Genomic DNA, 27490 nt, shown 5'->3' with positions numbered 1-27490 from the left:
TCAGCTGCCGCTAGTGATATCTGATTCACTGTTGTCAATATTGGCCATTTTCAAAGTACATTTTAGGGATAGTTGATAAATAATAGCTTTCCCTCCTCTGCGCTTGATAGGGCGATCCTGTCTGAGGATGCCATAGTCCTGAGGAAGAGCTTGCAATATCTCTAGGGCAGAGCCTCATTCAGCCATGTCTCCGTGAGAAACATGGTGTCTGGTTAATAGTCTAACATATACGAATAGATTTCAAATTTGTGTTTGCTAAGCGACCTACATTTATTAAGAAGGAGCTTTAGTTTGTGCTCTTTCCTGGAGCCTACCTTCAATACAGTCGACAATGGCTGCAGCAAAGTATATCTGCCTCGGTGGATAAAGTGTGGTGGCAAGATTCCAGAGTCGATGGTTCCAACTCTTTTAAACGATCAGCCGAGTACCTCAGAGGCTGGTCGGTCATAAAATGGGTAGTGGTTCTGGCTGCGGACAGGTGCAGATGGGCATGCCATGGAGAAGATGACCGCCTCCACAAGGTGGAAAAGATATACTAAGGGAGCCTGGCACCTCCCAGCAATATGTGCTTACAATGAAATTTAAAGTCTCATTAAAAGAGTGAAGGATATTGCCGTTAAAACATGACAACACTCCAACCTGAGTGGAGACCCACTCAGGGCAAATCTGAGCACTGAACGAGCGTTCCTACCAGGAGTGGAGTCGAGCGCATACGTGTTGCATGCATGGAGAAGAAGACCTCCTCCGCGGGCGTGGGCAGAGCAGGCCAATCGGGTGCAGCAGGGCGTGAAGCAAAATGACTTGCCACGCCCTGCACTCGGAGAGTTCAGGTCCAGGGAGGGAGCATAATGCAGCGGTAAGTAGGGGAGGGAGCCAAGCAACTCTGGCACTGAGGTGCTACACCGGGGTGCTACGAGGAAACAAAACAAGGAGGCAAAATACCATCTCTTACAGAGAAAAAGGAGGAACATATATTGTGCAATCCCTTTCCTCGTTTATCATGCACCCATTTCTTTTAGTAGTAAATACATTGTTGCATTTTGTACTGCACGAAAGGCCGAAAATGTTTAATTAAACTAAGCTTCATATACCAATCTGTAAAAGAGTAGCTGAAAGCAGGAGAAAACTAATGTGAGCGTCGATTATACAGACAGGAAAGAGTTAAAGTTTCATTTGACTCGACTGAGATTTAATTGGTCGTAGAAACGGGATTTACTAACATGGTTGCAGGATGTCTTTTATTTTATAGACACTGGTACAGACTGCACTCAGACTTCGATCCCTTCAAGGTCTATAAAAACTTGCACCGATATTGTAGGTCGGAACGAAAAACACACAGTTGTTGAAAACCCCTGAGCAACTTTTCCAAAGTACTGCAAAGACGTGTAACATTTTAAAGTAACAGTTGTCACCAGAGGACGTACAATACTTCTACTTAGCGCAAACGTACTGAAAACAATTAAAGAAGAAAGACGTTACTTGCAAGATGCGATGTATATTCAATGTAACTCTTTAAACTGCACAACAAATTCTATTATTTTTGTTTATTTTTTGCTTATTGACTGCGACATTGGGAATGCTCTTAGACGGAGAGGCTAAATACGGTTCCCAACTGAGAACAAAATTGTTATAAGACAGAAAGTAACAGTGCATACCTATAATGTCAGCACTTAGTTCCAGGTCACAATGCTAATCCAGTCATGTTCTTTTTATGCACAATGCCAATTTCCCGGGATCTGCACCTTGTTCAAGATTCCAGGCGCCACATCGTTTACAAAGCTGACGTACCTCATGCCACAGGCCTGTATTTTTGTGTTTCAATGCCTTTATGTCTGAGTGAACCCGCAGCATTGTTTAGATGAGAAGGAGATTTATTTTTACTTACATTAGTGAAAGGCGGAAAACCAGACTTTTGCTGCCACCTGCAGATTTTCACCAGACAGACTCCGGGTAGTTTTCTTCTGTCTGCACTGGCAAAACAAGATGCCATTGATTACACACACAAAACAATGCTGAAAGTTAGGGGTGGGCAGAACTCGCAGAGTTTCATTTCAGGTAATCCCAGGGAGTTACATAAAAACTCCGCAAGAGTCCGCGGATTACCATGAACGGCGATTTGCCAGAGGGCGCTGCTTCTTTCTGCCGCATGAGTCGATTTTCTCCTTGAGTGACAGCTTTCTCACCGTGAAGGGTTGCTTCAGTCTAATATATTTGGAACTTTAGAGAAAAAAATAAGAATTTGAACTCGTTTCATTGCTTGCACAGGATGATCGTTTTGGTCCCTTGATTCATTTCTACAATTCGGCAGCGGTGTCACATTTTTACAGTTCATTTGTTATTTTTTAATGAGTTTTCTAACCCCTTGTTGCTAATAGAAACAACGCCGAATACCATTGATGGACGTTCCATACAACATAAGCACGAGATCATTTCTCTTCCAATATGTGATGAGCCCTTACCTTTGGGATAACTCAAGGTGGACATTTATGTGACTAATAATGGCTCATCAGGCATTTACTAATGCTATAAGCAAGCTTAGTGACGGGTGATCCTTACACTTTTACCGTATCAGGCAAGACCTCTATAGGAAGCAAGGTAAGCTCTATAGTGACATTGTACAGAAGGAATATTATTCGCTTCTCATCAAGAAAAGCCCTGAAAAGAGCATCCGTATTGCAATTCACAGCCAAGGGTAGAGTTTTTCAAAACATGTGCCCTCCTTTTCTGCCTTTGATTTGAAGCACATGTAATTTGTAATAATTATTAATTGGTAAAAGGCATCATCCAAGTGGTGTCTCAAAGTTAAGAAAGAGTTCTTGTTATGTTGATGGTGGTACTCTCGGATAATGCCCTTCCATGAGGTGAGAGCTGGGGGCAGGGTAAGGGATGTAGTGTAATTTATAGTCTGCCATGAAACTACACAGATCACACATTGCCAAACTGTGGATCCACGGTTTACCAGCACCGTGCTGGTGATTGTAAACATCAGTTGGGTATGGGCCATCAGTGCATACACTGGAAAGGCATCTTACCTCCCTGCCTGGTAGACCTGGCCTCCTACACTAGGACTTATAGACCTGTGAACATGTTGCATCTGGAGGCATCCATTATTGCAGTCCCTGTGTGGGCGCAGTGCCGTCACTCCATTATTGTGGTCTCAGGTGTTATTCCTGAGCTGGCCTACCTTCGGTCGGCCCCTATGCTGGCAATATGACATACCCGGTAGGAAAAAAGAGCAAAGAAGTATTTTCCAAGTCAAGCAACACTGGATCAGGGAGGGCACAGAGGGCTCCTTAGCCACATGGCTGCTGCACATGTTCCTCTGCTGTACTGGACAGCAATAAAAACGGGTGTGGTCATGACGAGCTCAGCTCGTCATGAGCACAGGAGCACTGTACTGCATGACGAGCTGAGCTCGTCATGAGCATGGAAGGGGTTAAGATCATCTCTCAAGGGAGGACTGAAAGGAGGCTAAGGGTGAAAAAACCTGTGAAAAAAGACAGGCACCATTACAACTGTGAAGAACATAAAAGAGAAACTGGAGTGACAGACGGACAGCATCCTGACAGTTGAACAAAAGATCCAAGAGTGTGTGATGGCAATGAAAGACCTGTAGAACGTTCAAGCCTTTAGTCAAAGGACATGTCGTATCTGGTGTAGTTGAAGAACAGGTTAGAATTTTTTGATGATTTCTGGAAATGCACTCACCTGCAATTTTGGCACTTATTGCTAAACTTTCATCTGATGCTCTTTGTGGGATCATGAGAAAGATCATTTTGGATTTGTGGGTACTCTGGTTGGGGGACATGACTGGAGTTACCAGAAAGGCCTTCAGATTCCCCAGATGCTCAGGGCATTGAAAAATAGAGTGAGCAGCACCGTGATAGTGATTCTCCCGACCCCTGACTGAAGAAAGCGGATACTGCTAGCAGCTATGCAGAGAGAAGCAGAAGAAAGCCAAATTATCTAGCTAAAAAGGGGGTCTTGATCTTCATAAAGCAAGTACTTGTGTTGAGGGGGAATCATAGAATCTCGGGTTGCCCATTAGCCATTGAGTGGAGCATGTTGAACAGAGGTTTGTGCAGGCACAGGTGGAAGCAGCTAAAACCTTCCTGGACAGTCTGGTATCCAACAGATGGTGATTTGAATAGAGCTGAGTGGAGGTTAAATTTAGAGGCTTACCTGGATTTAGGTTGATTCTCTACCTCTCCCATGGGTGAGGGCTAGGGATCACCCGCTCTTCAATGAGGATTGTCGGATAGTGGGATATTACTCTATATCCATTAATTCCAGTTTTAGAATTCAAGGAAATACCCTGGATTTTGGTATTCCCAAAATGAATTAAGGTAATTGTGGCAGCTGGAGGCATACCAAAGCCACCTCCATTGGCCACAGCACTAATTGCCATGAACATTAAACAGGGAATACACACATTCCTTACAAAATGCATCGTCAGTTTGTCTGTCATTCAAATACCTTCCAAACCTCAGAATTAAGAATGGCATTATTGTTATCATACCTCACTGCTTGATTGATCCTGACAGTCAGTGACGATAAACGTCTTGTTTATGAATGAAATTAGTTCAAGGGTGTGTTCTGTAGATATTTGTCCAAAGAGCAAAGGTAAGATAAGATAACAAAGAGCTCCTCCCTTATCTGACATTAGTTTAGAAAAAAATGTGTTGGAGTCTGAGCCATTAGAGCCCAAAAGAGATTCTAATTCCTGTAGAGGTCTTCAAGATGAGTGAAATAACATGGTAGCTCAGGTTGTTAATTTACCCACCAAATGTGATACCGTTTTTGAAAATTGTTGTCATGTTAAATTTAACTGTAGTGAAAAGAAAGGTAAGAGAAAATTGGTATTAATACAACACCTCTTGTAGAACAATCAAAGTTATAACAAGGTTTCAACCAAGGGCTATATGCCAAGAGCAGATAGAAATCTGAAACAGTGACAGGAGGTCTAAGGGTGAGAGGGATGAGTGGAAAGCCATGATTCTATTCAACGTTTGTGGCTTGGTCAAGTATTTTATAAAGTAACACACATATTTCCCTAGTTGAAAGACTTCAGACATTTTTTGTAAATTTCAATCTGCTACAAGTATAGTCATACCTGTTGCCTCAACCCCAAACATGCAGACGTAATGTGAGAAGTAAATTGAATAGTGTGGTCTTCTGGACACATCAATCATTATACATTTGAGACCCTTTTAAATTGCTAGATGGCAAAAAAGATGTACAAATTAGACCTCATAGTTCAATTAATCTTTGGTATACTAAGTTAACCAGAATGTGGGAAAGACATTCAGTAGGCCACCAGGCCGTTAAAGACTGGCAGATACAGAACAGCTGCTAAAAAATGGAAGTTGTCCCATTCAATATATTTAGAGTACATATGTTTATATATACTCTAAATAGGAGGGACAGGGTACCTGCCCTATTAACCGCCATTCTGATCACACCAGTTTTTGGTGGATGCCCTTCACCCGCCAAAGTCTCATCAAGAACAGCAGCTTTTGTTTTGTAAAGCACTACATAGCATACTTCTAAGCACAGTAAGTAACACGTTAGCATTGCCCAATGTTGGTGCCCTGGAATTTGCCGGCAGTGGAGGGCCAACTTAACACACACCCTCTTTCTCTAGCTCTTCTTCCGTAACATGCTTCTTCCTTCCCTCACTTGTCCCACCTTTGTGATTAGAGGCGACCTAAGGCTAAAGTACTGGGAGAATGGCAAGGACCAGCAAGAGAAACAAATGCCACACATCTAGTGACAGCACTTGATTTTTCTGAGCCACCCTTTCACACAGTCTATGTTTGGGCTGGATGTGCACGTCACACACTGCCTCCTTGCAAGCAAAATAATCATAAGGTGGTACATCAAAATTTAAATGTATTATGTAATTGTCAATTAAAATGTATATTTTCTTGTATAGTCTCCCAACATTACCCCACCAAATGAGCAGTGCTCCAATCAAGAATAGTTGGTAAATTCCAATAGTTGTGCTAAATTCCGAGTCCTGTTTTATACCTGGGGTGTAGGGGCCACTAGAATAAACAAATCATGTCATGATGGTCTGTATCTACTGATGTAGCGCAAATTATGCTCTTTCATTTGTAGGAGTGCGTTATAATCAGGAGTAGTCCGCACCCGCATATATTTCTTTGTTGTTCTAACTTGTGACATTAGAACGTGAATGGTAATAAATTGAATTGCGAGGTGCTAGGGATATTTTCATGTAAAGGTGCAAAGATTAACGTTGAATATATGTGTTTAGCTGAAAACATTAAATAGTACAATGCATACATGCTGCTGACAATTATTTACGTATTTAATGTGCTTCTGCAACGTGTTAATTTAGAAGTGCTCAGTAAAAGTGTTCATATTATATGTAACTTCGGGAGGCCTGTGTGCCAATTCCTTATATTACGCAATTTATGTAGGCCTGAAATGCCTTTTTCCTGGAACCTCATGCAATAGATTAATAGTTGAATTTCATGTGCACATTGGATTTATGTTTTCTCACGTTTCTGTTTCAGGTGGAATAATCATCCTTGTTAGATAGAATAATGTCTTTGCTTTAGGAGTTCGGCCTAGGGAGAAGAGGATACATTGAGCGTTCAAACTGATAATGGAGAACTGTTGTACTTTCTCATCGGAGCAAGCCTGGGAAATCAAGGTAATCTCGCCAAAGCTTGGGAGCATTGCTGCCCAATTAAAAGTTACCTATGAGGAGGTGACCTGACTGGATGGTGTGATGTTGCAAAGCACCATGGGATACTACCTGAGGTATTGATGTCTCATAACTAGGGAAAGTGTCCGGGGACCTCTGCCTTGCCAGGAGAGAGAGAGCATCTTAGAACAAGCTGTGTAGCTTTATGCTACTCGAACCAACTGATATGAAGAGACTTCTTAGGAAGTCTTCACAGGCTGGCACCTTAAAGGATCTTGCCTCGGGAAATGCTATGTAGGGATGTCACATTAGTGGTAGTGTAGGGACAGATTAATGTTTTATACCCACGAGCTTCCAATGAAGGGGAATCTTGATGTCTGCTCAGTCATCCTTTGTATCCTGATTCTTGAACTAACCATCCTGTGCATGTTGCACTGCCTTAACTTCATCCATAAATTTGGCTTTGTATTACTTCCGATGTATTTCTACACTCTCACCTTGAGGTGTTTGTATGTCCAGTTGTTCTTGGTTTTGAAACAAATTAACTAAACCTAATTGGGAGTCTGTGATTTTTAGGAGTCATAGTATATTGGAATTGAAATGATGGATGGACCAACAATTGTTCTCCCTTCTAAGCTTTTATGCTGATAAAACAAATCATTAACCTGAGGTTCTCAAGCGGATCTAGAACATGGAACCCGGCTCCTAAAATACATTTCAAAACTGTTGCAAAGACCCTATTAAATGGAGCTGTATGTGTGAAATGCACCTTATTTCGCTCTCATTGTAAATACAGGCTTTCAGTGGTAATTGTCACAGATTTATATACTTGCGGGCTTGTGCTCACATGCTTGGTGCACATAGTCTTGGCTGCAGCGCACAGAGATCTTGCACTGCCATACACAGAGAAAAATAATTAGAGGGAACATTGGTGAGAATGTGTTTCAACTATATGTTCCAAAAGAAACAACTTTATTTTAAAGTCTGATTCAAGTCAACAACTTCAATTTCGCAATAATTATTTTCCACCCAATTTCCTCTCACTGATTGCTGCATTTTCTTTCTAGAAAAAAGCACTGTTCTTGATGTGAAGTTTATGGATATTGTAATAATTGTATTTTATTTGTATTTTCAAAGTACGAATCAGCATTAAAACGGCACGTGAAGGGTAGCAAAACACAGTTGAGTTTTAAACCTAATTTCTTCTATTACAAGAATAAGTAGAACTTGATTTAAAATCTTACAGATGCTGCCAATTGAGGTTACTGTGCAAGACAGCGACTAAAGGTTGCACTTTTTAAGTTAGGAGTCAGGCGATCAGGTCTCTGTTTCTGACTGGCATGGTGTGCTATCTTAAGCAAATTAGTATGTTTCAATTCAACAGCTGTAAACTGGAAGAACCTATAAATGTTCTCTGGTGATGTTAAGCACTATGAAAGATATGTTTCTAATCGTAATGCATGCTCATTAAATACTTTTCAGCAGTGTTCATTAATTGTATTATCCAACAGAAAAAAAAGACAATTTCATAGGCATAAACTCAGGCATCCAGATGTGGATCAAAGGCTTTGTCTCATCAAGTCTTCAGAGGGGAGGGAAGCTAAGCTTTCTTCTTCCAAAATGGGAAATTGTGAAACCAACTTCAGACTTTCACTATAAATGTTCACAGTCCGTTTGTCGTCTGCAGGGACCTTAGGAAACAGCTGAAGGCTGTTGTGAAGAACACACAACTATCATTATCACTACAAATCCCTCAGATCCTATCCAACTACCAACTGTGCTGAATCCTAGTAGGTAACTGTGAGAAATAGGTTCCATCCCATTTAAACTCCCTTAATTTTGGCTTTTTGGAATACCTGGTTTATAGACTTCAACCATGTGTGGGCCTCACTACCTGAGTTTTACTCACTGTAAGCTCTGCTATAATGGATCGTGAGTACTCATCACCAGTGTCTACCTTTTAAGATAAGGCTGACTGCTGCTTAGCTAGGATAGGGGGCACTAGGCTGGTTGTGTGTGCACACTTTCTTGGACATGTGTTCTGGCTGAGTGTGTGAGACTACTGTCTAACTCAGTATCTGGTATCTACACACAAGTAGTTCAAAGGGTGAACCCTTCGAGGGTTGGTGCTGACCTGTGTAGCCCTATATAATATTTAGTGGGCATTTATAGTGTAAGTACATCTCTAGTGCTTCACTGAAGTAGGTAGAGTGTTATACATTAAACGGCAAAATCTGCATCAAAGGCTCCGTAGTTAAGCCTAGAGATGAGTGTTGCACACAGTGCCAATGGTAAATCAAGATGCTAAATGCAGATTACATTAATTTAAACATATCTGCATCATGGTGTACCATTTTTTTCAGACTTGGCGCCTAATTAAATCTGGACCTTAGAATCACCCTGTTGAGACAAGTTAATTACCCTCCTAGCAAGTTGGCGGATTAAAACCCTTACCACACAATGGGCCGATTAGGCAGTAATTAGGCTTGCTCCTAGGTGGGGAGGGAGGGTTGGGGAAGAATGTGCATGTTCTAACTACTTTACACAGAGCACCTGGCCTGGGAAGGCTCAACCCCGCAGAAACAAAGGAGGGTAGCCTTTAAAGGTGATGGGAACGGACCACACAGCTGTGGCAGTTAGACGCTGGGCGTTAACTCTAAGAGGAGGTATTTCATTAGATTAGACTGTGTCATCTTAGAAATTAAACAAATACTTGGCAAGAGGGTTGGGACAGGAGTGGATTGATCATATCTCACCCTTGAATCTAGCAAAGGTGGCTAGCATCTGGAACTTCCTACTTCCTCATTCAAACCCATGCACAAGAGGGATACTTTGAAGAACAGTGATGCCAAAGTACTGTTCAGTAAAAAGAGAGAAACCTGGTTCCCTACTGTTATGTTTATTTGTAAAGCACACAATCTGCGAGGGTATCCAAGTGTTGAGCAGTTGTGTGCCCCTAGCCCTAGCTATGGTAGGATGGTTAACTGAAAAGCCAGGTCTTCAGCTTCTTACGGAATTCAAGAAGAGGGGCGGAGGCTCTGATGATGTTTAGGAGGTCGTTTCACCCTTTAGGAGCAATGTAAGAGAAAACCCGCCCTCCTGATCTGGTTCAGTGAACGCGTGCGAAATGTGCAAGTAGGAGCCCTGTGGAGCAGGGGTGTCTGGGTGCAAAGATGGATTTGAGATTTTCTAATTTCAATTGGTGCACAGGGACTAGGATTTGTTTCTTCCTAAGGGACCTATGGAGGGATGTACCTACTTTGGGGATAGACACTGAAGGTTCCTCTAGATCTTCTATGGACTAGTGTGACATCCAAAAGGAAGGGGACCTTAATTTCTGCTGGACCAGGTGCTCTGCAAGTGCTGAAAGGAGGCAGTGGGAGCTGGAGGGTGTATGGCAGGGAGGCCACACTACCTTGGAGCCATGGGGGTATTGCTGATGAAGATCACATGTCCAGGCACCCAGATAGGAGACCTGTTTTGTGTGAGAAGGGAGAACAGTAAAAACCAGGCTAAAACGTAGAGGCCACGAAGCCTGAAAACACCCTCCTGATGACTGAAGCGCACCACCACATGCAAAATGCAACCTTCCCCATGCAGTGAATGATTACAGGCATTAATGAAGGACACTGTAAGAGGTTACCATCCTTAGTGGTTTTAACGACATTGTATTGGTTTATCGTGACATATTGCTGCTTTATAAAGGTGACACCCTGACAAAGCCAGTAGGCCTGAATTTTAATAACTACACCCTATTGTATTGTATTTCGTATTGTGGCTTTAGAGCGTAGGGCTAGCTAGGAGTGTGAACTGTTAGGAGGGTGCCCTGTAGGTATTTTTACCTTTTATTATGTATGTATTTGTAAATGAATGTATAGTATTAAGTAGAGTGTGTGTAGAAAAGTATTTAGCTTGTTATAAGTGAAGGCACTGGCTAGTCAATTATTTATTGACTGGTGTTTATTGCATACATGTGGCCTGGAGTTACTAGCCTATACCACCTCCCCAGAGTTGGTCTCTGCCTAGCTACCCTGAGATAGTCAGGTGGTACAACAGAGTTGTTGGTTCCCAGTCAACTGAAGGTGTACCTTTTTCTTGTGTTGGACCCACATCCTTTGCAACTAATAAACCACAGTAACATGATGCAACCTAACTTCTTTTCTGTAGAACACATTGGTCAGTATCCCTGTCTGTCTCCCGCTATTTTCCAGGCCACAATGCTCCTCTGTACACTGTTTTACAGTTAAGTGTGTTACACAGCACTACCCAACTGTTTGCAGATAGACCACACTAACCAGCACCTTTCCCATCCATACATACAAGCTACTACATATATTTCAGGGGCAGATAACCGCTATTTAGGTTCCACTTCTACCAGCAATGCACACTATTAACAATAGTTGAAATATAAGCATAATGGTGCATATAATAAATACAGTAAGAACAAAACCATTTTTAATTTACCATTCCTTCAGAACTGCAGCAAACAACATCAAGCACTACAAAACGGAAGAACTTTCTCTGTGAGGGTTCACATATGTTCGAAATCACATTTTCACTTGTTTTTCATGTTTTCTGTTAACAGTTACTATAGTGGCAAACAACCAGGGACTCCAAATTCTCACCACACCCATCCCCCAGGACTAAAGTAAACAAACTCCATTAACTCAATTCTCAAAGATACAAAGGATGTCTCAAATTGCCACCTTTACAATACAAAAGGGAGATGCTAAAACATTACTTGGCATTTAATGCATTAGGATTTCAATTTGGTACAGAAGTGAAAATGTAAATGACATAATTGTAAAGTACTTTCTATTTAAGAAAAATATTTTAAGATAAATATTGTACTTTTTATGAAACAACAAACCCATAATACACTAGGGAACCATTATGGATATTCCACATATGGCTTGTTGTGAATAGTAACTGTTCAGTGTCTCCGAAAGGATTGTTATTGCCACATTCCATTTATTATCAGAAACGATAAGATCTTTATCTTACAGATATATGTACAGATGCAGTGAGCCTATAATGTACATAACTATGCACAAAGTACAGTTAAACACAAGAGGTTCATTGAATATTCCTCTATACATTTTGTAGTCATAACCCTGAATATTAACCAGTAACAACTTCAAACTATAGCAATTATGTTCATATTACAAACAATTTTAAAAATATTGTGGTCGCAGGTATCCAATACTGTAGTTCAAATCAACACCATTTCAAATGAAAGGAAATACAACTTTAGCTTTACATAAACATATATAAAAACAACTTATTTACATATAAATGTTTCTGTGGTCCCATATACACATTATATATCAGGGAAACTGCTCCTTTAATATGTACATAAATAATACTTTGCATTTATCAAATATGATACAGAATAAGTAAACCTTGAATAGAAAGTTTTTTAGGCAGGTCTATTTGTTAGGTTTATCTATCTGTGTGCTTTTGTGCAAGTTCCAAATCTCATCATTTGAGTTGTTATTTAGCTCTATTTGCCTTGTATTACTGCTGCTTCTTTTGGTGCTCTTAGAAGAGTGAGACAGTTTATTCTTCGGTACAGGAAGAAGGGACTTAACTTTGGAATCACTCCATCCCGTCTTTGATGCACTGAGTTGTTCAGTGGTTCTATTGCTGCTGCTGCTCAGAGGACAGAACCCATCCTGAAATTAGAAATGCTACTGGTGAGTACCTTTATTTTCTTAGTGTACGCGTTCATTAATCAGACAATTTAAAAATTGCAGTGAGCATAATTATAGGGAAATTGACCTATTTCTTTAACTCTCATTGGAGGTAGTGATTTCATTTAATTAAATCTCAACGTACGGGATCAAAGACAAAGACACTGTGTAACATATGAGGGCAGTGGATAGCCACCTCGATTTCACCTGAAAGTCAGAAAACAATGGGCTGGGTGTACACCACCACATCACATGATTTAGGAAATGATCATTAAAATTAAATGTATCTATGTTATGTAAGCCACTACTGTTCATTAGAAAGGTATGATTTTTTTTGTCTGTCTGATGTTACCAGCAAACAAAAAACTTAATAAAATCACACAAACCAGTCTTCCTAAGATCTGGTTTGACATCTTCACCATACATTTTGAAACAACGAATAGGATTAAAGGGTTGTATGACAGAACCAAGCATGCCATTACAGCACATGCCTTTCCAACACGTCCTTAACAACTCATTTGGCTTTACATCGTATGTCTTTACTAAGCAACATTTTACCATGCATATGTCTTTTCTATGAAAATATAAGTATTTTGTAGGTAAGTATAATACCTTTTTATGTGTGTGTATATATATATATATATATATATATATATATATATATATATATATATATATATATATATATATATATATATATCAAAAAGAGTTGCCCCTGCTTGTGAACGCGCTCAAGGAAACAGCCGGACTCCGTGTTATTCTTAACCTCGTCCTTTATTCAGCAATCTGCGTGCAGCATCTTGTAAACCCGACGCGTTGCGGAACTACCATGTTCCTTGGTCACAGGTATTGCTTACACTTCAGGCAGGTAGGTGAAGGACGATCACGTGTGTATAAGCCTTCCTATGGTGGGAGGCCCTATGGTGGGTGTGGTCCTCTGATGGAGCAGCTCTCTGGTGGGCGTGTTAGCTGCTTAGCATTCTGGTACTCGTGGTGCCATCATCTCCATGTAATCGTCCTCCAATTCTATTGCCCGCTGTGTCTCTATTTATGCAAATTTCAGGCTCTCCAGTGAGCGCAAGATGTAAGCCGCAGATTCTTAGCCTTTTTACTGTTCCTACCGCCCTGTGCCTCGAGTCCTGTCTCTGTGCACAAGGCAGTCCACATCTTCTGATCTCGTGGCGTCGCAGTTCCCACGACCGGACCGGCCGTTTAATTTCATACCAAAAAGAGTTGCCCCTGCTTGTGAACGCGCTCAAGGAAACAGCCGGACTCCGCGTTATTCTTAACCTCGTCCTTTATTCAGCAATCTGCGTGCAGCATCTTGTAAACCCGACGCGTTTCGGAACTACCATGTTCCTTGGTCACAGGTATTGCTTACACTTCAGGCAGGTAGGTGAAGGACGATCACGTGTGTATAAGCATTCCTCTGGTGGGAGGCCCTATGGTGGGTGCGGTCCTCTGATGGAGCAGCTCTCTGGTGGGCGTGTTAGTTGCTATATATATATACACACACACACACACATATATATATATATATTAATTCACAAAAAAAACAAAGGTTACAGAGACGTTATAGTTCGGCTCAGATTTCACTCGTACAACACCATTCAAATTCAGCAGTTATAATTACCTGAGCTAACTATAACTTATGACCGCTCAGTGGGTGACTATGTGAGTGGGTGTGTGAGTGCTTCTGTGGATGAAGTCATCAGTGATGTCACTTACCATGTCATGAGTGATGTAATATGTGAGGTTATAAGCAGAGCCTTGCGGGGGAGTAAGTTGTAGTTTGCTTATGTAACTATAATTGCTGAATTTCAATGGTTTTGTACAACTGAAATCTGATCCTAACTATAATGTCCCTGTAACCTTTGTTTTTTTCTTTGAATTTCCAAGGTTTTTTAAATTCTATTTTGTAACTATAATGTCCCTGTAACCTTAGTTTTTTAGTAAATTGCTACATTTTGTATGTTATTTCCTAACTATAACGTCCCTGTAACCTTTGTTTTTTGAGTGAATTTCTAAGATTTTTTAAAATTGTATTTCCTACCTGTAACCTTTGAGACTCAGTGTGTCAGGGAGTGTATGAGTGTCAGTGAGTGTATGAGTCTATGAGTGGGTGTGAGAGAGACTGAGTTTTGCTACTGCCTCCAAGAGTGCATGAGTGTCTGGGTCTGTGAGTAGGTGCAGGAGTTCCTCAATGGGTCTGTGAGTAGGTAAATGAGTGGGTCTGTTAGTGGCTGTGAGACATCGTAGTGGTTCTGTGTGTGGGTGCATGAGTAGGTTTGTCAGCAGGTATGAGTGTATCTGTGAGTGGGTGCATAAATATCTGAGTGGATCTATGAGTGCGTGTGAGTAAGTCTGTGAGTAGGTGTGTGTGTCTGAGTGGGTCTGTCAGTGGGTGTGAGAGTGACTGGGCCACAAAGAAACCATACCTGTGACTTAATCCAACAAGACTGCACAGTTTTGCACTTAATAATTACGCAAGTAGAGTACTTTCTATATATTTATTACAAAGTGCTTCCAACTCCTTGGGGAAATGTCCAGTACGTATTCTACACTACAGCTGGGTAATGGAGCATGAGGAAATGTCACTGGTGACCTTATGTGCATTTTGGCAATGTGATTGTTCCTGGTGTGTATGTGATTGTTCCTGGTGTATCATTATCAAGAGATATCTGATAACTTAAATCCTCCTAAAGATAAGACAAAACGAGACTACAAAGAATTAAATCTCCACAAAACAAAGGTCTTTCTTCTTAACTATATAAAGCCAGTGCTTCTTTGTTTGGTGGAGATGTCCTCATATTCTACGGCATCACCAACGCCTCATCAAATCGGCAGGAAATGTGCTGGAGGGGCCGCTTGTTAAGCTGTTCATCTTCCTGGCAAAAGGCAGGAAGACTTTTGCATTCCACTATGATGGGTGAGGCCAAACGGCGAAGCTTCCAAGTTATTTGTATATTTCACTACTTGCAGCCCTATTATAGGAGAACCGTGGACTCTGCTTTCACCAGGTAAGGACAAGAAAAGACCCATTCATCACAGTCATTACAGGTTGCGTTCAATAGCTCAACGGTGCATTCACCTCCACAAAGCATTTCAGATGGTCTTTCAATATGGAAAGCAGAGAAAACACACTTGCTTTTCCTTCAACAACCCAGGAGTTAGAATAATTTGTCTTTTGCAGAAGAGGAGCTTCAGTTAGGGTGCTGTTATGTTTATGTTTATAAGTGCTTTCTTCTGAAGTTTAATTTCAGTGAAATAAGCACCAGGGCCAGAATGGCCCCGGGAACCCAACCCCTTCCCACCGGGGCTAGGTTGTGACTTATGACTTATTAGGAGAGGGATCTGTGCAGCGACCCCCCCCCCCCCCCCCGATTTGAGCCCCGGGGACCACACCCCACTGGGCCAAGCCAAAATAAATGGGAGCAGTGGACCGCATGGCTCCCCCTTCTCTGGGCTTTCAGCCTTGGGGACCCCATCCCTTGGGGCCTGCCCACATTTCAATGGGGGAGGGGCCGTGTGGCACACTTTCGCTGGCTGATTTTGGCACCCCAGGACATAGCAGGAGGCAGCCTCAAGGGGTAGCGGTCCCCCCACCTTTTTTTTTTATAAGTATTTGGCCCTAGGGAGGTGGTTGTCCCAGGGGCCTGGGGTGGTCCGCACAGCCATACCCATCTATTTTTTATGTAAATCCTTAGGGAGATGGTGGTCCCAGGGTCCGAGGGGGTCCTTGCACCCTCTGCAATAATATAAACATGAGCACCAGGGAGGTGGTGTTTCCTGGGCACAAATAAGCCATAGGAGAGGGGCCCTGGACACTCGCCCTTAATAATTAAACTACACATGACCCCCGGACTTAGCCCACTAAGAGGAATATCAAAAGCAAGCGCAGGAGACTGTTTTTTTAAATATATATAATTCACTGTGATATTCGAGAATTTAGTCACAACTTGGAATAAAAATGCTTTTTTGCCCTGCCGGGGTCCCTCTAGGACAGGAGGACAAAGTCTAGGGCGTTAGGGTATTCGTACCCTGCCCTGTTTTTTGGGGGGGGGATTCGGCTGAAATAACACTTTTGTTGCAGCTTAGATCTTTTATTGATTCACATACCAGATACAGAAATGGAAAAGTACATTAAAATAAAACATTATATATACTGGTGTCAAAATAGCTGAATGATTTGAAGGTGTGCTGCAGCATAAATATTTTTTCCTTATGTAGACTCCTTTAGTAAAAGCAACATCTCAAGTCTCATAGTAACTACTAGCAAAAAAGATTTACAGTAATATGGTAATACCCGATTAATTTACAGAAATACAGTGAATGGTTTTCGCTAGCAAGACCCGAAGTGATTGAATGTGAAAAGGTGTGGTTAGAAGTGTTAACTCTGGCTTTTCCCCCCATGTTTCTGCACATTTTTAAGTCTTGAGGTAATGACAAGCATTACTTGTATTACCTCTGAACATTATTACTTCAATATTTAGCATGAACCTCTAAATGAGGTAATCTACAGCAAACATCAAAAATATACAGGAAATACTTTTTGACCAAGCATATAACATTGGAAAAGTTTATAAGCCATAACTGTCAAAGTATAAGTATATTTAAGTGGTGCAGGGACAATTTTCAGAGTGTGGGTGCTGTCATCAACATTACATGACCTACGCAGGAGAGTGGTGAAAGTGCAGTATGTAGCCAGCAGGTGGATTTTTGAAGCACACTGTCACAAATATATTACTAAAGCATGGTGTGGTAGTGCAGTGCTATTTACGGACAGCATATTTGTCCTTGAAATGGACACTAGAATTTACTAGTAAAACTATATTGTACACAAACGACAGGTTTCAGCAAATAATTATAATTTGCACACCAATAAGTAAAGTTTCTTGATTAGTTTTGATCCTATTAAAAATGTTTGTTCCTTACACACTTCAGAATTACAGAAAAAGCTTAATTTGTGCTTTTTAAACTGCTGATCTATTTTCAAATGCGTAAGCAGTACATTTGAAGGTATTTAGAAGTTGTTTTAAAAAACAAAAAGGACATCCTACATTGTTTTCTTCCCCTCTACCTGTACTCCAGCAAGATTGTCACATAAATAATTTTACTAAATTCTCTTCCAGTCTCCTTGTTGAACACATAAGCTGAAAATCATCCAAAGACATTTGACCTTTATTTTTAACCCACATTAAATGACCATATTAACACAGTTGGAACTTTGTGATTTTATTCACTATATAATCTAAATCTTAAACATTGCATATCTCAGTTGTACCAATTGGATTTTAGCCCACTGCCAAGGGCTATAGAGGTTGTTAAAGGTCCTGAAATTGAGTGATGTTTTAACTTAAAAAGGGAGACCCAGGGAGACAAATATTTGAATGTTATAGCAGAATGCTTATGCCAGTCATTATAAGCCCAGAGCTACTCCACTATTTTCAGTGGAACTCCCAACATTCCCATGTTCTAATCATTTTACTCAATTCTTCTAAATTGGTGTGGGAATTTCCTTGTGTTGCATTCACACATTATTTCCGGTTGCATGCTGCATAAATACGTTAAACGTTACCTCTAAGTTATGCCTGACTGCTATGTGGCAAACTGCCATAGTGTTAAGCATAGGTTAATTTGGGGTTTTCTTGTTTCTCATCCTGACAAGATGGTAGTTGCTGCCTGAGTAGGGTTTCAACCCCCTAAACCAGTAACCTTATGTCCTACAATATGGGGCTGTGTTTCTCTCTTCATTTGATGCAACCCAGTAATGCAACTTTGGTTGATGTGCTACATTGCACCAAAAGATTCCTACTGCTTGTAGAATTGCCAAATTCAAGCTGAAACTCCTCGCAGGACTAGCCAAAGGGAAGGATGAGAGCAGCAAAAGTATTTAGCCTCTGTAGTGTTCACGTTCACATAGTAGTCACAAATTATTTTAGACGTTCTTTTATTGGCTAAATGGTTATTATTCTAAACTCAATGATTTACTAGGTTTCAACATGCTCTATTCTAGTTTAGTTTAATTATTGACAGGGTTAATTAGATGACTGCACCGTTTTGCGGAACAAACACATTGGCCAATACTTGTAATTGTCACATAGTATACTACACATTCCCCTATTACTTATAACGGCATTTGAGCTTATTGGGTACAAAGCTATACCACGCAATATCAAAACAATGGTATTTGTTCATGGAAAAAGCTAGAAATGCAAGAAAATAATTCCCTTATGCAATTATGTTGTAGAATCGAAATTTTTTACATGTTTAAGGTTAATGGCAGGTGGCCAATCGGGCTTCATTCGAAGATGTTTCTGCTTGGGGGCTGAAAACTATTTTATTGAAGCCTTTACATTGTAAAGGGTATTATGGTGAGGTAAATGCACTATGTTTAGTATAATGCTAGCAGCAAACACAGATATTGTACCTCTGAACTTCTCAACAAGTAACATTTATGATGTTTACCTTCACACTTATATTAAGAAACCATTAAAATTCAGTGTTTTGGTAAGTGATTGACACATTCTGCCACTTACCTTATGTGGATTCGAAAGTGTTGTCGAAGACATTGGATCATTCTGAGAGTCTCTGAACAAGGAGAAACGATCCTCAGAACTTCCAATCTGAAACAGATGAGAACAAACATTGATGCTAGTCTTATGAATTATTTTAAATTCCTTCCCAAGAGTCTGTATTGAAGATTTAGGACTATTTACGGAGTTAAGACGGAAACACTAAGTATCAGAAAAGCTGTGTTGTACAAGTATGTTCTGAGAACAAACTGCATTTGTTATTCACAAAATGGAGCCATCATTCGCATCATCACACACTGCCTAAGTTGGGGGTCATCCATACTAACAAGATTTGCAGCAAAAATATTTTACACCATTTTATATATCCTCCGAAACACACTTAAATTGTATTGGAAAATTATGGAGACTCTACTGTGTGCACCGGTTCAGAACATGTCTCGGAATAGACAATCGCTGGTTTATTTCGTAAAGGGTATTGTAACTATATCATGTATGGTCATGCGCAGATACTAATGAATCATGGGATTGCAGAGCACTACGTGCCAATCACTCCACTTTCTCTTTTTGTTAAACATCTGGTGTGATCGGTTGCCGAATCATTCTAAGACTTTGTGGAAGTCTTGTTTGGGATCAAATACATCCAGCCGTCATGTTCCCCAAAATGGGACCAAGTCATTATCAGAATAACTTTTGGATGCTCTCCAATTGGCAAATCATTTGGTGGGGGAGAAATTGGGGGCATAATGTATGTGTACACCAATTTTTTGTGCCCTTGGGAAACTTGGTATTACAGACTGCCCCAGAGCACATGCAGCAGCGGCACAATCTCAACAGGGTGTTCCCTCATTTGCAAGGGGATGTGGCAACATGCAAATGAAGGATATCTTTGCTTTTCACCCTTTCTGCACAATGGATGTGGGCACAGAAGCAAAAAAGCTGTCAGGGGACACACTGATTGTTAGCCACAAAGAGAAGGTGCACCCCCCCCCCCCAGCAGTGAGCCTCAAAGGTGGGGAAAAAGGGTCACAGAACCAAAGCAGATATCCTTCAACCGGCAGGTGCAGTCACTTGCTGAAGCTGTGCCACCTTTGTAATGAATGATGGGTTGCAGACTGTAAAATGACAAATAGACCAGTTTCTCCAAACAACCGTTCAGCTTTTCACTAATTTACTGCCTCCAGGACTGGCACAGACCAGGGCATAACGTCCTTTACATAATATGGCCTCTGAATAAGATCAGACTTGCAGTATGTGAAATAGTGTAGTTTCACATTCTCTTTGTAGACACTTGCAGTCTTTACCTCTCTTACTTCTCAGATTAGGCTGGTTACACAGCACCTTATGGCTCCTCTTTATTCCCCATGATAAAGTTCAACATGTACATCACCACTGCATTCCCGAAGAGGCTCTTTACTTCCCTCCCTTATTATTCTCCTCTTCAGCCCTTCAAGGGGACTGTTGCCTCAAGTAAAAATAAGCACCCTCCTCTAGGTATATCTTTAACAGATATTTCGTAGCTCTTTTATTCGGAATGCCTAGGGATTGAGCAGTGCTTACAAGGGCCATTTATGAAGCAGCAATCTAGCAACCAAGGTTAGCAGAGTCCATCACAGTAACAATTAAATATACAGGTGAAAGGCAAGTGATGCCAGTAAAGTCTTCAGCATTTCCTTTAATTGTTGGTAAAAGGGGGGTAGCTTTGTATATTTCCAGTTCAGCTAAGAGTAAACAATGTTGTACAACCTTGGAACAATGCTGGATCTTATCCTATGACCCCCCAAAAAGCTCTCTTTAATCAAGCACAACATGCTTATGAAAGGTAATTCATGTCACAATCAACGCTCCAACAAAAGGTTTCCACATTGTAGTCACTTCAGGTGCCATTTAGTCTTGACGGAGTACAATCTCCCTTACTTAGAGCTCCTCAGATGCCGGACACCACAATGAGTGACTCCCTTCACAGCGGTGAAGGTTTGTTGTTGTTGTTCGCTTCTCGAACTTTTTTTATTGAGAAAATAAACTCCCTTAGTCACAGTACTTATTGATCTCAGACAAAGGGGGTGCCACTGCCTTGATCCTCCTAGGCCTTTTAGCTGCATTCTATACTGTTTCACCTACCATACTGCAAACATTAATCTGTGAAGTTGGGGTGAGACATCTTACCTGTCCAATCAAAACCAGGTTGCATTTTGAGCAGAGGCAAACTCGATAAGATGAAGTAAGCAGTTAGGGGGAGTATAGAGATAACCGATCAACTATGAAGCTTGATAAATGGGACAGGAGACTGAATTATTTACAGATTACAATGATTACCGAGGGAGAATCAAGAATTATTGTAATTTTCTTGGTGAATTGCAAGGTTGAAACGCTGACATCTGAGTGGGATTTAGTGCTTGTAAAAAGGGACCCATAGGAGACTGTTCTAGTGCAGAATACCATTCAGTTAGCATGAGTGACAAAAGCGGTTATGGGTAACTGGGAGGCAACGATTTACCCAGTGCTGAGCCAATGATGGACTACTTATCAATGAAGGGAACCAGCAAAGAAAGTAGAAGAGGTAGCAGAGGGCCTTTAAAGTCAGGGTGAGAAGCTTCAAATGGGCTGTAGCTTCTGCTAGCTCCAGAGTGAGCATGTACAGGGAGAGAGGAAGTTTGGTGGTGTACGAAACAAGCAGGAGAGGAGTCAAAGTTGATCCCTTTGATGAGTGACAAGGAGAACTTCATGGGGATAAAATTACAACTTATCTCGCTAATGGCAAATTAGTTAACGTGTGATGTGTAGAAGTTTGAGACAAGACAAGTCTTTCAGAGTTTCAACACAGGTACCTGGCAGTTATTGCTATGGCAGAAATAAAAGATTCAAAATGTGTTGAGGAATCAAATAGGATTCAAAGATTTTTAGCTTTGACGAAGCAGTAAGAGACATCAGGAGGGAAAGAGATTGAGGGAGCAGAAAGGTGTGACCTGAAGTTGGAAAAAAGGCGATTCAATTATAGCTTAGTTTCACATTACGGAGTGCATTGTAACGAGTCTTAGAACATTTGCTTTTGGCACATGGCTGAACTACAAGAGAAGCTTTAAGAGGTGATTATTTGATTGCAGTGAGAGCAATGACAAGAAATGCAAAGGTATTTCGCAAGATTTACTAGCCGACTGCATTAAAAGGCTTAGATTGGTCAATAAGGTAGCGAGGCAATAGATGCGAGCATTACTGATCAAGTCAAATACATGAAAGACAAATTGAGCTTAGAGGAGTGGAGGGCTCAGGAACCGAATAGGGAGGCTGCGTACAATGTAAAAAGTGAAGTATGAAAGACACTTGGTTAAAGATTTTTGAGGAAAAAAGCAGTTTATGGGAGCCAACAGCTGGTGGATGTGTTGGGGTCAGCCACTGTTAAGTTTCGGATGTGGGAATAGCACAGCAGACTTGAAGTAATGGGAGTGTACCCTTGTGAGAATTGCTCGATTTAACCATCAATAGAGAGAAGAACTAGACTTACTCCAGAGTTAGAGATTTGTAAATCTGAGAATATAAAGAACCCTTAGGACTGTATGGATTGTTCCTCTTTTTAAGGGTGGGAAAGATCCAACTAATGGATGCACCGATGAATAAGGTAAAGTTGACAGAGCAGACTGTAGATGAGAGAGAAGGAGCTAGCTGTTAAGAGTGGTAAGTATTGATGTGATGTGCTTTATATTATTATGAACTGTTGTACTTGTATCTTTGGCTAAGGGACAAATGGAGGACATAATAGTATGAAGGGACATGAGAGGAGTGAGATATTTATATAGGACACACATTTAAGTCGTGGCAAAAGCAACATAATAAGGTGGTGGCTGTATTAGGCTTTCTCTTCAACAGGAGGGGTGTTTAGTGTCTGTATGTATTCCTTAAGATGTTCAGGAACTCTACCTTTTCACAATTTGTGCTGCCAGGTGTGTCTAATGGATTTGATAGAACAGATATTTGGAGATGACTGGGGTTGTGAATAGGGGTGGGAGGTCAGGTGCAAAGTGGGTAATGGAAATTAAGGACAGAATGAAGAATTCCATTAAATGCAATAAAATAATTTAGACTTTGTTGGTAAATTAATATCATTGTAAATATGGTTAAATAACTTGGTGCATGTATATTTGAAATGGTAGCTGAGTGGCATAAGAGTATACATGAGGATGAAACTGTGATCACAGCGTGGAGAATCACTGGTGGGTTGGGTGTGGTTGATATTAGGACTATTTGATTGCCATGGGAATGGGTAGAAAAAGTAAGCATGTTGGCAAAAGAATGATCAGAGAGATTTTGGGAGCAAAAGTTACTTTAAATATATATTGTTTTTAAAGTGGTGAAGAAGGGAATTGGCTCACAATCCAGCATGAGGACTTCAATGGTCTTTGCTATGGGTAGTGGAACACCCAGACAGGTGCCTGCTAACTACAATCTCTGCTCAGCAGTACCCTGGCATGGCAGCAGGGCTCCAGGAAGATGTTCACACTTGGTGTCCCCCTGCAGCACTGATCCACAAATATATGGTGGCAGGTGTGATGATGAGATTGATGGCATACACCTTACCTTGAAAAATATGCAGAATGCAATGGGAACTAAGGGATTAGCCAAGAAGGTTCGTGTAGTATAGGGTTAATTAGATGGTTGTATAATTTGTGGGTTATGAACATGTGTATATTGCATAAATGTCCACTTTGGTATGCCAGAACGTTTATTTAAGAGGCCAGTGATCAGTACAATGTCACCTTCAATAAGTCTTAGAACATACTTTCCTTGCAAAGCACTGGCTAACATTTCTTTCAGGACCAAAGCATGATGTGTCCCTCTATATTTAGACATTCAGTCAAAATACATGACAAAAGGAGAAATAGACTACTCTATATTATAAATACCCTTCTGCCATGTATACCCTTAATTAGTGAGCTATCGGTTTGTCCATAGACACAGTATTGACTTCATTGTCAATAATTCTTCAGCTTGATCATAGTTTATCTCATCGATACATGTTCACAACCTCACTAATGTATTACTGCTTTATGTTCATCGTACCTTTACAAATAATACAAATGGCATATAAATGGTGTATTGTATATGTAAATATGTGTGATTCATGTATGTGTGAAATGAACCACAGATCTAAATGTATTTCCATAAAGGATCCATACAGCACCAGTGGGCAATCTATCAGTTGTGAAGCATCATTAAGATTTATTTGGACGTTCATAAAACTGAATATTTTCTTTATGTAAACACTTCTGAGACCTGTATTGTTTTGGTAAGTATTGGTATATTTACTAGAGGGACAATTACAATGGACATAAGCATTGACGTATGGCACCTGGGTGTGGTGTTATCTATAAAATAATGTTCTGATATTTAGAAAACCATATTTACATTTTGTATTTAAAAGATTGCACACTGCTGCAATTTACAGGTGGACAATTCTTTTTCTGTGTTCAGTCCCTGTGGTTCCTTAGTTTCCAATGTTCTGATGTGCAGGATTCAAGTCTGCGCAACTGCAATTCCCTATTACCATGGGGCGTTGTGCCTATTACATAAAACTTCCAAAATGAACTGATGTCAAACTGATACTTGTGTTTCCACTTTTGACTTATCTGAGTCATATGTTTGAGATACTTGCTTCTTGTGAATAAGTAACAATCTTGAATTAGCAAACTAATAAATTAAATAAAAAATGTAAATCACACAAGCCAAAGCAACTGCGGAGTTGTCTAGGAACAGATATGCAGTGGTGCTTCTCAACACCAACGGACCTTAAAGATTTGATATCATTTACTTCAAACATCTACAGATGTCCAGGCCAATGCCAATGCTAATTTAAACAAACCATATGCAAACTATCCCATGTAAATGTAAATGCTGACTGTCAGACCTGTCACCCTTCGGGTGGTCTTCTCCAAGGTTTGCCTTCACATCTACTATTTTTGCCGATTTCTTTTTGTTGACTTTAGGACTCTGTGCACTGTACCACTTCTAACCAGTGCTAAAGTGCTTGTGCTCTCTCCCCTAGACATGGTGGAATTTGCTTATACCCAAAAGGAACATTTGATTTACTTGTAAGTCCTTAGTAAAGTGGTACCTCCATGTACCCAGGACCTGTAAATTAAATGCTACTAGTGAACATGCAGCACTGATTCTGCCACCCACTTATGTCACCTTTGCAGCCTGTGTGTGCATTTCGACATAGCATAAAACGTTTTACTTATAGCCAAAGAGTATCCCTTCAGGAGTTCAGATGCCTCCACAGGAAAAAAGAGGGGGTATTGTGTTAAGTACCACACCTATACACTATTCCAACTGGAGTAGGGAAGAGGAAGACATACTTTTTTATACAACCCTCATCCACTAAAATAGAGCGTGAGAATGCAAAGAGGAGACAAGTACATGTCATGAATTTGGTATCGCATAAGTATTACACACTCCATGCATCCTTTAAAAAGTTGGTGTGCCGCACTAAAAAGACACGTAAGACACGTCATTAGGGGAGTGAATACTTTATAAGCCCACCCTGATGAAAACCTGGGCCCTTCTTAGGACGTTAGAGCAGGGCTGAAACATGTTGGTGAACTAGGGTCATAGCACCATCACATCCTAAAACCCTGTATAGTCATTGTTGTTTTTAACCTTCCCATCCACCCCCCTAATAAAGGGATACCTTGGGAGTGGAAGAGGAAATGTTATCTTTAAAGTAATGCCCCCTAACTAACAAACTTCATAAGAGCTCCCTGAAAGATGGTCGAGCCCACCATGACCTCTAAGAGTCACAGAGAAACCGATGATGAAGCATGCCACTATTAAAGTGGGTGAGGGTTGTATAAAAACAAGCTATTTTCCTCTTCCCAACTGCAGTTAGAGTAGTGCATATGCGTGGCATGTAACATAATACCCCCTCTTTTTTCCTTTGAAGCAGTCTGACCTCCAGGAGGGATACTCTTTGGGTATTAGTATTTATATAGGGAGGGCATATATCTTCATCCTCTTTTAGGAGGACCTCACTACCCTTTAAAGGAAGTGAAGTTCCCTAACCTCCAGTCCTCAATGTTTTAAGAAAATAAACATTTTGCCAGTCCTAAACTTTCCATTTTACTACATGCAAGTCACCACTAGGGTAGGCTCAGAGTGCAGGGTGCAGTGTATTTTAAAAGTTCAACATGTACTTTCAAGTTTAGCTTGTCCTGGTACTGCAATATGTAATTACAAAAATAAGTTTTTAATTACAAGGCCGACCTTTCCCATAGGATAACATTGGGTTTCCTTATTACATTTAATAAGTGATGACTTTCAATTGGGAGCAGGTAGAACGATCTGGTGTCTAAAGAATAGTAATTTAAAGCACTGTTTAATTGTAAAGCCAATTTGTAAGTCACAATTCTGAAAATGGCACTTTTAGAAGGTCGGCTTTGGCTTGTCCGAACAATTTGGTGCCTAACGCCTGTACCTGAGTGTAGCTGGAGGTTAGTCCTTGTGTATTGCTCCCAGACAATGAGACAAAGGGAAGATAGGTGTTGAGATGAGCCACTCTGACTTAACGAGGGGCAGAGCTGTACCCTACCACACTTGCATATCACAAAGGGCATGTCTGAACACACTCACAAAGGAGGTCACTCGTTTTTTGTGTCCCCAGACAAGCTGGGGCCAGGGAGGAAGGGGATGCCTGACCACTCCGGGGGTGGAAACCTCAAAAACCTGCTCCTACTTCCAACTGGGTACCAGGTATAAATAATGGACCCACCTACCCAACTCTTAAGTACACATCCGCACCGATGGAACACAGAGGGATGGCTGCTGTGCTGCTGCTGTACTGTGCTGTGCTGCCCTCCTTTCTGATTGAGAAGGACCAGGCCTGCATCTCGAGCTCAGGCAGGACCATCACAGTGTGTCCAAGGGATAGTTGGCTGGCCTCCTGAGCAGAGCCTCGAGGACTGAACAGGCTGCAACAACCTTGAACACAGCACCTGGACTCTGCCAACTGTAAGTCCTGCCCTCCAAAGTTGTGCCACCCCAGTCCTGGAGCCTTGGAAGTGAGCCTGAATGTGCTCTTCCAGCCCATCGGTGGTTCAAGCAGAACAGACGCAGCGTGATAAATCTTAATACTCCGCATTTGAACTGCTGCACAACGTATCTCCATGCAAAGACCTCGCAATACCCCTGCTGCTCGCCACATTTACAATGCAGGCCTCTGCATTGCCCTGCAACCAGGATTTGAGGTATTTTGTTTAGCTGGTTTAACTGGGTCCCTTTAGCCTCCTCCGCATCATCGTGGTCGGCCTGAACTTGTGGCTTTGTCCCGGTCTAGCATGAACAAATAGGAACAGTTGTTTTGTGTTTTTTGCCGGTATTTTCACTTAAATTATTAAAAATGTATAGCTCTGGTTCCATTGATTGGTTCTTTGTCATTTTGGCCTTCAATTATTTATTAGATTTTACTCTATTTGTCTAAATTGGTGTGGGATTTGTCTTGTGTGGTGTTTCGCTTTATTGCTGTTTGAATCGTTGCATGCATGTTTCAAACATTGCCTCTAAGTTAAGCCTAACAGCTCTGGGCCACGCTACCAGGGTATTGA

The 27490-nt window shown here is 41.0% G+C and overlaps 1 protein-coding gene across 4 annotated transcripts in view; it reads right to left on the bottom strand.

Annotated features, from left to right (window-relative positions):
• Positions 1-11106: 11106 nt before the first annotated feature.
• CTTNBP2 (cortactin binding protein 2) overlaps positions 11107-27490 on the bottom strand; it is a 671065-nt gene continuing 654681 nt past the window's right edge. For 3 of the 4 annotated variants that reach the window (XM_078674334.1, XM_078674335.1, XM_078674336.1), the window contains 2 exons: positions 18906-18992; positions 11107-12348 (listed from right to left, as the gene is read on the bottom strand). In XM_078674334.1, coding sequence (XP_078530460.1) covers positions 12103-12348; positions 18906-18992 — 333 coding nt within the window. In that variant the 3' untranslated portion in view covers positions 11107-12102. The remainder of the gene's footprint in view (positions 12349-18905; positions 18993-27490) is intronic. The other variant, XR_013606931.1, reaches the window with a different exon arrangement.

The sequence above is a fragment of the Lissotriton helveticus genome, chromosome 1_1 (genome assembly GCF_964261635.1).
Source record: "Lissotriton helveticus chromosome 1_1, aLisHel1.1, whole genome shotgun sequence".
Lineage (NCBI taxonomy): Eukaryota > Metazoa > Chordata > Amphibia > Caudata > Salamandridae > Lissotriton > Lissotriton helveticus.
The sequence above is the reverse complement of the archived record's forward strand: the minus strand, read 5'-3'. Positions and strand labels throughout refer to the sequence as shown.